A 10527-nucleotide genomic window follows, 5' to 3' on the forward strand; every position below is an offset into this window, starting at 1 on the left:
TGAAAGGATATTAGTATTCTCGTCCATTAGCAGGGATGAGGAGGAACCCAATGCTGTTTGTGAGAAACAGGCTTGTTAGAAACAACCACAGAGCCTCCCTGCAGCTGAAAAGATGGTGCCTTTTCCTCAGCAGTGGCCTGCTGCCCAGTCCTGAGGCGACGGGACTCATTTAACCCTAATTGGACTGTCTCCTGAAATCATATCCGCACATTTACAGAGCTGTACAATCTCCAAGCGATGAATGACAGCGCTATAACCTACTGAGCATTACTAAGTAAAAGAAACAGATGTGTATTCATTCAGCAGAGCGAAGCGTTAATTACAAGGAAAGCTCACCATGGGAATTCTTCATTTGGCACCAAATACAGGCCATTTCACAACTCAACATATTCCATGACAGGATGCAGTTGGCTGCTTATTTAGGGAAAAGCAGTGTGAAGAGGCAAGCGTCTGTCCTGCTATTCTGTACATGCACACTTCTCTTCTTCCCGTCACAAAAGTACTGAAGAAGATGCGTCACGGTTTTGTGCCGCAATCTCTTTTCAAATATTATCAGCTGCTTGAGATTTATCTGAACCACACTGGTTCAAAAACATGCACTTATCAATTCACACTGCAGCTAAAGGTCTAATGGCATTGCATGGCTGCACGTACAGTAATGTGTTAAGAGAGTCAATAAAATATACTATTTGAGTATATAACAATATACAACTATTATATTCCTACTACTCAAATTAAAACAAAAATATAGATATTTTTTTCCTTCAAATTTCCAAACTGCTAATATGCACAATCCTGCAAATATAGCTCATGTCATTCCCACCCTGGAAAATGAATTAACTGAGCAACAGAATCACATGAGACCTCTAGCAGTGGAAAAACTGCTGAGTAATACAATATCAGAGGAAATGGAAACAAAAGACTGGAGGAAAAGAGTGACAACTGCAGGAAGTTCAAGCTTAGATAACGCACACTTTCACCCACAAACAGGAGATTCCATTCAGAACAAAATCATTGTATCACTCAAACAACAGCTGTCCGCAGTGTAAATATGACTGTTAGAGCTCTTTCATGATGTAGCTTATGCTACATTAGTCCTATTGGTATGCACAGTGAGTGAGCTTGAGCGCAGTGCATGACGAATGAAGAATAGACCAACACAGTGTCTCTGCTCTGGCCCACCACAGAACTGAGATTCTTCTAAAGTTTTAGAAGCCCCACTTTGAACTAATGTGGGCAGATCAGGCTCAACAAAAGACCCTTCTACACTAAATCTCTTTGCCAGGTTCCAGACATAAAGCCGGTGTGAACACTCTGCTGTGTCATCAGTGATTACAGTCCCAAAAAGATCCCACAGTACTTATTCTGAATTCTGAACCGTTCATCAGTGTGCATAATCGAATGCAGTTTGTTGTTGTTGTAATTGACATCCCTGAATCGTAGAAGCAAACGACTGCCTACGGGGAACTGTCCTTACCCTCTTGCTCTCCATCTGCACACCGCATCACTATCCCTGCCAAGCCTGTCCACAAATACACACACTCACACGAAGAACAAAACACCCACGCGCACTCAGGCACACACAGCGGGGGCCCACCTCCACGACGAACACACGTACCCCACACACCACTTTCTGAATAGTTCCATTATACCTCCCATGTGTCCTCACAGACACACTCCACCAGTGGTACAGAAGCTCACCCAACGATAATAGCCCCGAGGGAGCTTCTTTAAAACAGTAGTGCAGCTCTGCACTGTGAAGACGCCTCTGAGCTCCGTTATGTCTGTCTCGTCTTTCCAGCGAAGCAAAAAGCAGCATGACCTTTTTTAGACGGATCCTAAGTTTATTTTACTGTGTGTTCCCTCCCCGTCATTAGATCCAGCCCACAATAAACATCATATGATCTTAAATGCTTAAGAAACGAGGTGGTTTAATCCACGGTGAACCGGATACATTGAATATCTGGTGCAGTGTTATTGGGGGCCATTACTGTCGGATGGCAAAGCTCAACTTGCAGTCAGTTCCCTTCACAGGCGTGACGGGTCAGTAGCCTGAAACACCGCGGACCAAAGAGAAGCTACATCATCATGACGAGCAATGAAACATCACGAGCCTCTCTGAGGAAAACGGTCAACATAGCACAGCTTCCAATGTACATGTGATGTAATTGCCTTGACAATTTGTTTCTACATGAGCTTGATGGGAAGCCAGCGGAGAGCCTGGATGAAAATGCACGCTTACCTTTGCTAAATGAGAGTTGATCCATTTGGTGAAGGTTCTCTTCTGCACTGCCTCCTGCTCATCTGAAAAGGAAAGGCACAGAGGTCATGTCAACACGGTACACGAAGGACGCCACATGCTCCTGACGGTTGACTGTTGTGCCACACACTAGAGGAGCTGTTGATACTCGTAGAGGACACACGACCAAATGTGGACAATACAAGTTATACTTGATGATCAGAGATTATGGATTTGCACTTGCTAAGAAGTGGCTGTTAATTGATTCTCGGTGTGGATATGGTTGGGTTTTATAGCTGCAGCACAATCGTAAAATACATAAAATATTAATCTCTAACTATAACTGTATGTAGAACGGCTATTCTATGACTCCCCTAGCCAGAACCATACTTTATCCAACCTCATACCGCATCATTTTACACTGCTTCTGGTACGTCAAGTAGCATTTCAGCCACCCTGCACCAAACATGTTACAAAGTACAACTTCTGCAGTGGTTGGATGTGTGCGATGTGAATAACACAGGCTTGGCGGTGCTCGTACAATTGATGCTCCAGAGCTCTCAGAAAGAGGTCATACAAGGAGATTAGAGCATGAGTGGGGAGGGAATTTCTGCCAACACGCCTCGCAAGCCCCCCTCTGTGTTCAGTAATAACATGCGTGATTGTTTTGGTCACCCCCAGCCTCTTTTGTGGTCTATTGATATATTCAGTCACAATGCTTCATGCATTATGCAGCAGGTATGAACAAACAATTGATTTCTTTGCTGAATTGGCGCTGTTGTTGCGTGTGGGACGGCTTTCTAACACCCTGTCACGCATGCCGGTAGGCGACTGCTGCACACTGCACAGAGTGGCCATTTTTAAACATCCACCCTTAGAGATGTAGACAGTGGTCACGTGTGGAAGGAAACAATGCGAACACTACACTGGGAGCAAAGACATTGACTTAACCCACGGGCAAACGCTTCATCACTGATGCACAGGGGATGCCCACTGAAGCATAGCACACACATACATACACACAAACACACAGATGCAGCACACATACAGCTGTGTTTGTGCAGCATGACACTGTAACTAGTTCATGTAGCAGGGATTTACCCACAAACCATTAGCATCTGTTATTTTCCCAGTTATATCCCAGATTAGCTACGTATGTGCACACAGATGAGGGCTGAAGGATGCTGCTGCCCTACTTACCACGTAGATACTGAAAGAATCCAGTCACCAGATTTAAAGAAGTCTTTCTGGCAGATACATCCTTATAGTGAGCCATTCTACACCCCACTCTCCGGCTCTCTCCTTCTGCCTCTCATCAGTTCCAGGGTACATATATATGTACGTGTTAAAATCAAATCCACAGTGGAAAACTGAGACAAAAAACACACAGCTGTCCTTTTCCTCTCTTTCTCCAGCAGGAAGCACAACAGATCTGGCTGAAAACAAAAAGAGCTGCCGGAGGCTGTGTCGGAAAAACGTCCCCTCCTCCCTGACACTGTCACACACAGACACACACACACACACACACGCACAGATGGCAGAGGAGAAGGCTTAACGGATCGGGTCATTTCCAATCCCATCCTTCCATCTTGCTGTGTTTTTTCTATCCAGAGGAGCCATGCCTGTGAGGATGTGCACAGCCCCCGCTGCACTGCCTCTGTGTATCATCACACCGTCTGAGATCAGCTAGAAGCATGGCTCCGCCAATCAGCATGGGGGAGGCAGTGATGTCACAGCCTTGGCTGCACTATCCTGATTTATGCGTGTCTGTATGTGTGTGTATGGACCTGTGTTTGCCTATAAGATTTGCCTCATCTTCTATGAGACTGACACAGTTAAAAAGCATCACAAATTCCAAGGAAATCGTGAAACATTTGTAAAATGTCCCTTTTCATTTTTCTTTCTTCTTTTTTTTTTGCTTGTAAAATCAGATGAAGTCCCAGCAGGCCTATTGATTCAATAACCCAGAACTCAATTAAAAGACTGCTGCACAAAGCTCACCATGGTGCAACAAATCTCAATAATGAATGCTGAGGCTGGTCAATGACATCCACCACCTGCTCTCTCTCTCTCTCTCTCTCTCTCTCTCTCTCTCTCTCTCTCTCTCTCTCTCACTCTCTCAGTGCCAATGCTATTGTGACGACAAAGCAGACACACCCACTCCGGGATTCCCACTTCACACACAGTGTCATGTAAAAGCTCTAAAGCATATCCCTTTTTGTCCTGGAAGACCGACTGGAACAACTTCAGCTTTTGACCCGTCTGTTTTCTATTGGACTACTCCACTCTTCTGAATACAACACACAATAGTGTATAAGTATAGTACTTATCTCCTGCAGAGAAATCCCTTTATTCTTTCAAGCCCACTGGCATACTAAAAGCTTCTCTGATATACTAAAAATAGGCCTGCGTTTGTTGTTCTATTATTACTGCTCTATAGACCGCTGGTGGAACTGGCCCAGAAAAGATATTTCTCCCTTTTACATCAAAAAAAGTCAATGGTTAAAAGTAGCACCATTCAAATGTTGTGGACCGCTGCGTACACTGACAACAATGAGCGTGTCGACATACTTCAATTAATGCACATTTATGAGTATCTCAGACCCAAGCAGAAAAGGATAAAACAAAAATATTAACCCTGTAATTAACTGTTTTCAAGCAATTTTTCCATTTTAGAATACTTCTTTAACCCTTCAACACCCAACCCCCTAGAGACATCGTACTTTTAGGGTTTCAGTATTTTTATACCAGGGTGTCCTGATGACCAAAAATACTCTATTGATACATAAATGACTCACTTAGTGCTTTCATGGTAACATTCCTAAGAAATACTGCATATGTCACACTAGCAGAACAATGGATAGTAAAATGTTTTGCTTCTCAGTTCAGAGCAGTGAGTCGACCTTTGACCTTTACTTTTGCTATTCTGAATGCCTCGTGCCACATAGGACCAACCCAGGAAAAAGCCTCTGCTAAAAAGGAAGAGATGTGTTTTTGTTTCCACCAGAGTCAGTCGGCCTCGATAAGAGCCAACGCCTGCATTTTGGCCCGATACAAAACAATATGTTTTTTTGACCGCTTATTTTAAGATATATAAACCATTTTTTTAGCAGCCAGAAGCAAGTTCTCAAATGTTAAATGCAACCCAAATTTAGGATGAATTCCCAACATAAGATCGATTTTTCTTTCTTCCGGACCTGAGCAAATCTATCCACTGAGGAAGGCCACAAGAAGTGGTTGAAAGCGTCAAAAAAGAATAACGTTTATCCTGGAGGGATCCTGGTCAAACTGGGATTCACAAATAAGCAAACAAGATTATGAATCTGACTAAGAAGTAAAGGCCAACTCTGGAGCTGTTTTTGACACTCTGTGCTACAGACACAAAAGTATGTATGTCAGGTCTGGCATGAAAGCATGAAATCCTGATGTAAAGCAGCTCCCCATCATTGAGTCATTGTGTCTAAGCCAACTGTTTTAATTAAGCCTGATGTAGTACTAGTAGCTAAGTGGCAATTCAAAATAGCGCCAGCAAAAAACACCAGCAAAGCATCAAACCACGAAAGCATCTGCAGTCCACATGAGTAATGGAGTACTTAAGGTGATCTCAGGACAGATGATACCTTCACTGTAGGCGCTTGGCTTCATTGGCCTGCGTTGGTCACCTGGGAGCACTGTAAAAGCCCACTCACTCTGTTGTTGGTCCATTTAGTCGAGAGCAGCCTTACTTTAGCTCTGACAGGCCAACAACAATCAGGCGGGTGTGGAGAATTTCAGTCTTAAGTACGATTAAATAACCCCCCTAGTGATGAGTAGAAGTGTCACAATAATAATATGTTAGTCACAATATGTTTACAATGTTCTTGCTGATAGAAGATATTATGTGTTACAGTATATTAACTAATTGAATGTATTAAATCATAAAAGTATAGTCACTAAAGGTATTAAAACACTGTAAGAACAGTTTGAGGGTCAGACGGGGATTCTGAATGAGACATGCAGCAAATGGAGGATGTGGTCAGTGGGGAGGACAAGCTGACCAGAGGTGGAGTCAAGACAGATGTTTTTCAAGGCGCAAAGCTGTTTCGCTAAAGGATCGATCACTGATCAATGGAGGATGAGTCACACGTTTTATGACATATAAGAGACTGTTCTAGAGAGAATTCCTCAGACCACATCCGCTCTTGTTTTTCAGTACCTGAATTCAGACCTGTGAGTGAGATGCGTGCGTGTGGTCTCTGTTCTCGAGAACATTCCTATTGATAGTTAATTCCGTTTGTAAGTGAACTTTGTGTGGTACATTAAATATTGTTTCATTTTGAAACCGGATCCAGTTCCGTTTTTCTGATGCGCGTGTGCGGTAGGAAGCTTGAAGCCGAAATCTCCCTGCAGCCTGCCGAAGCCTCGCATCCTTCTGTTTTAAACCCTGACACGGGACAAGAAAGGCTTCTGTGGCTGTCTAGTCTGACATGGTCGACACTGAGGATTTACTTGAGAGTGTGAATGGTTTCCTGGTCTTCAAAATAACATGACAATACCGTAAACTAATATTCACATATCAAAGATACCGAATGAGGAAGATACATGAGATATGGTTTGTTTGACTGACGTCTGAGGCTTAGCTTAGTGCAGAGATCACAGCAGTGTGATGGCTGTCTGTCCCTGGCAGCTGGAGAGCAGAAGCATCTCTCACAGCTGACAACATGCGTGCTCGTCTGTCTTTTACTTGCTTTTTTACTCGAACCGGGACGTAACTACTCCATCGGATTTCTAACAATCTGTATGTAACGTGTTTCAGCTCGTGACGTTTTGCGGCAAAGCTGCAGTCTTGGAGGTGGGCGACGCTTTGGTTGATTGTCAGTAAATTAAATGAATAGGCTTTTATCTATTAGTATTTGTTACGAGACGTCACCACAAACCCTTTGTGTTTCATCATATCCTGTTTGACACACAGCCTAAACTAGACTGAAACCCACAAGAAGCCCAGGCGGAAGGAGAGCAACACGCTTGTCATGCACACTCCACCAGGCAACTATCAGACATCCCCTGAGGGTATTTAAGGCCACAAGGTGTTGCTACTCTGTGGTGGTATGGTGCTGAAATCACACAGATGCTACGATAGCATGATGACAGCAAAAACTGGAAAAAAAGAGTTTTCTCTTAGATTGCTTGTTGATACATTGAGGAGAATTCTTCATGAATCTCTTTCAGCACACAGTGTAGATCACTACGATCGACAAATAGATACATTCACAAGACTACAGATGAGCTGGTGTCAATAATTCATCCATCCAGATGGACTGTTGTTCAGGTCAAAGTGAGTCTGCATTAACCGGCTCTGCAGGAAGCCTTTAATGACAGGAAGCTGCATCTGATGAACAGACCAGCTCGCTGCCCGCCATCTACAGAGCACCTAAAACCACTGGTACAGTAATATCGTCCCGATGTGACCTCACACCAAATTCCACTTCCTGTCATGAAACACGCAACAGTGGCTGGCACTTTGCATTGCACATTATGCCATCTGTGCACGGTTCAGGTGAATTTCCCCCACGCACTATTGAAGGTAATGTATTTTTGGGGATTTTGTGTGACAGGTGAGAAAGATAAATTAATACATTTCATCTTATCGTGTTTCGATTATTATCTTAAAAATAGATAATGACCGTACTTTTTTTCAGCAGCAGCTAATAAGAGGTTTAGCTTGTGACACGAGTAAATTTCAGGGAGTGAGTCAGTGTGACGGCCTTATCTATTGATATCAAGTGAATGTAAGTAACTGTGAAACCACATCTCTCTAGAGCAGGAACTGGGCTGCGTTGGCACAACGATCAGACAAATGTTTCGTAACAGTCTCTATGGTAACAACTATAACGTGTAAAGTTTCCTGGTATACTGAACATCCACGAACGCATCTAAACTGAGAGGAAGCGGATGCCGGAATCGGCCAGACCTGTGTAGTGACGGTAGTGGCCCAATGCCCTTGTAACAAAAGGGGAACACCAACAAAAAGAGACTCCCGCCATCGATCTGTTCTCTCACCAAGGGCAAAGAGGGTGTCAGGTTTTAGTCTTGTTCGGTGCATTGTCTGTGCAGTCATGAAGCCACAGTTATAGTGACTCAGTATCCCATGCCAAGACTCAAATTAAGGAGCTAACGTTTAAACCCAAGACTTTCTCAGAAGTGGTCAAACGAGGGCAAAAATGAGTCTATTGCTCGAAAAAATTGGGTCCAAAAAACCTATTTAAAAAAAAATAAGTTCCACAGGAAACAGACAGATTGTTAATGCAAAGGCAATAAGTAATAGTTTAATTTGAAGGTATATGTTTTCTAACTGTCTGCATATGCTATGTGAATACCGTACATGAGTGTGTGTGTAAGCATGTGTGTGTGTGTGAGCATCTTGCCTTGCAGAAGCTGGCAAACTTGAGATGGGCACGCAGCCCAGGCATTGAATCAGCACAATATTACTGTGCAGCCGCGCAGGAGGAGAGAGTGTTTTGTCCGTAAGCCAGCTGAAGCAGAAGAGTGACACTCACCCTGCAGTTTTTGCATCACATTAGCGATGTCCACAGACGGCCGACCGAAGTGCCTTGGAGAGGCCATGTCGTCTCGCCGCAGCTGTATGACGAGGTGGGTCACTGATGCTGATGGGACAAGATCCTTCACAACTGTCCTGAGTGGGACATCCCCCCTCTGCCCCTCCCTCGCTCTCCTTCTCTCTTTGTCTTTCTAATTTCACTGCAGGACCAGGTCCAATTGAATCTCAGGTTTCATGCAGGGACAGCAGGTTTACTGTCCAATAGAAGCACTTCTTCCAGTCGTTGCCTGAAGAAGAGAAGCGTGTTCAGAGAGTTTCGATTGAGGCCACACCTTTTGTCATGCAGCTATTTCACGACGCTGTTATTGCTCACGATGTATTATTATATTTCGTTTAAAGTTTATATTTTGAGACCAACTTAACTGATGAGCTTGTTTTCTTGTTCACAAGTACATGTTGATGTTGAATGCCTTGCCTTTTCCACAGAAGACATTTTGACATGTTACAGTACGAAAAGCACAGGTGCAATTAATAAAATCAATAACGGCTGAATTCCAATGAACCATTCAGTCACACTGTCTGACATGGCTTAAAACAGAGTCCTCGTTAATGTTATTTGTGACACCTGTGAAAAAAATGTGCTGGAGAACTTAGGTGATTTATTTAAGACTATCCCCTTTCCCTTATAAATAAAGGTGTCAGTCAATTCATGAATTGCTTACATGCCAAGTAAGACTCTGAATCAACTTTACTGATCAAGTATGCTGACGAATGCTGGATATCTGACTAAATCTGAAGTAATTCGTGCAAAGTGCCAAGAAGAAATTTACAGGAAGACACAAATATAGACATACAGATAAGCAAACATAACCACAAAGATATCATTAAAAGGCAAGTAACATGGACACAATTAACAGCCATATATTACATACCAGGAAAATGGTTATTAACTAGAGTCGTTAACAATAGCGATATATAACAATGGGTTAAAATAAGGAGTGAAACTGTATTTCTTCTTGCTCTGCAAACTGCCAACTCATAAAACCACTAACCACTAGCACTTACTGGACAATCAAAAAGGAAGTTACTGTTGAGTGAGAAAATACGAATTAGCTAAAAGAAATGTCCAGGCTAGCTAGCTAGGCACAAACGTTTGCCTGCAACCGTTTCAATACATGTGTGCACATATTACTCTAAAGTTATTTAATACTTCATTACAATTTTAAAGAGTTGGACACCTGCATTTGAATGGTTTATTCGCGCCAGTTTTAACAGGAGAGGAAGTTACTAAAACACCTCAAATTAGCTAGCGAGCTAGAAAGCATCACAACATTACAAAATGAATAGTTAACGCTTCAGTAAGCAGAACCATGACAACAAACAGGCAAACATGTATCACTTTAAAAAGACAAAGTTGCACTTGACATGTCATCTTACCACTTTCAGGACTGCAGACGGGCATGATAACTTTACAGAGGAAGTGACTCTGCGTGTGTGCGCGCGTGTGTGTGTGTGTGTGTGTGTTGACTTGTTGCCAATAGTAACAGTGAAAATGAAACATGGTGGCGTGAAGTGAAGTTTGTAACCGCAAGAAGAAGAAGAGGAGCGGGACGCTGCTGCTGCTGCTGCTGGCAGCGAACTGCACAGACCTAAAGGAGGAGGAGGGGTCCAAACGTGTGGACCAGCTTCTGGCCTCCTAATTTTTAGGAACAAAAGAGGTCATTCTTTGGGTAAACAGAGAGGTATTCCG

At 43.2% G+C, this 10527-nt stretch overlaps 1 protein-coding gene across 6 annotated transcripts in view; it reads right to left on the reverse strand.

The window, feature by feature from the left end:
- Positions 1 to 8842, reverse strand: part of syne1b (spectrin repeat containing, nuclear envelope 1b) — a gene marked incomplete at its 5' end in the record, with an annotated part of 75918 nt that extends 67076 nt beyond the window's left edge. For 5 of the 6 annotated variants that reach the window (XM_079287290.1, XM_079287289.1, XM_079287287.1 and 2 more), the window contains 2 exons: positions 2243 to 2304; positions 3440 to 3515. In XM_079287290.1, coding sequence (XP_079143416.1) covers positions 2243 to 2304; positions 3440 to 3515 — 138 coding nt within the window. Of the gene's footprint in view, positions 1 to 2242; positions 2305 to 3439; positions 3516 to 8775 lie in introns of those variants that run through there. The other variant, XM_079287292.1, reaches the window with a different exon arrangement.
- Between the last annotated feature and the right edge of the window lie 1685 nt (positions 8843 to 10527).

This window comes from Melanostigma gelatinosum (assembly GCF_949748355.1).
Source record: "Melanostigma gelatinosum genome assembly, chromosome: 16".
Classification (NCBI taxonomy): domain Eukaryota; kingdom Metazoa; phylum Chordata; class Actinopteri; order Perciformes; family Zoarcidae; genus Melanostigma; species Melanostigma gelatinosum.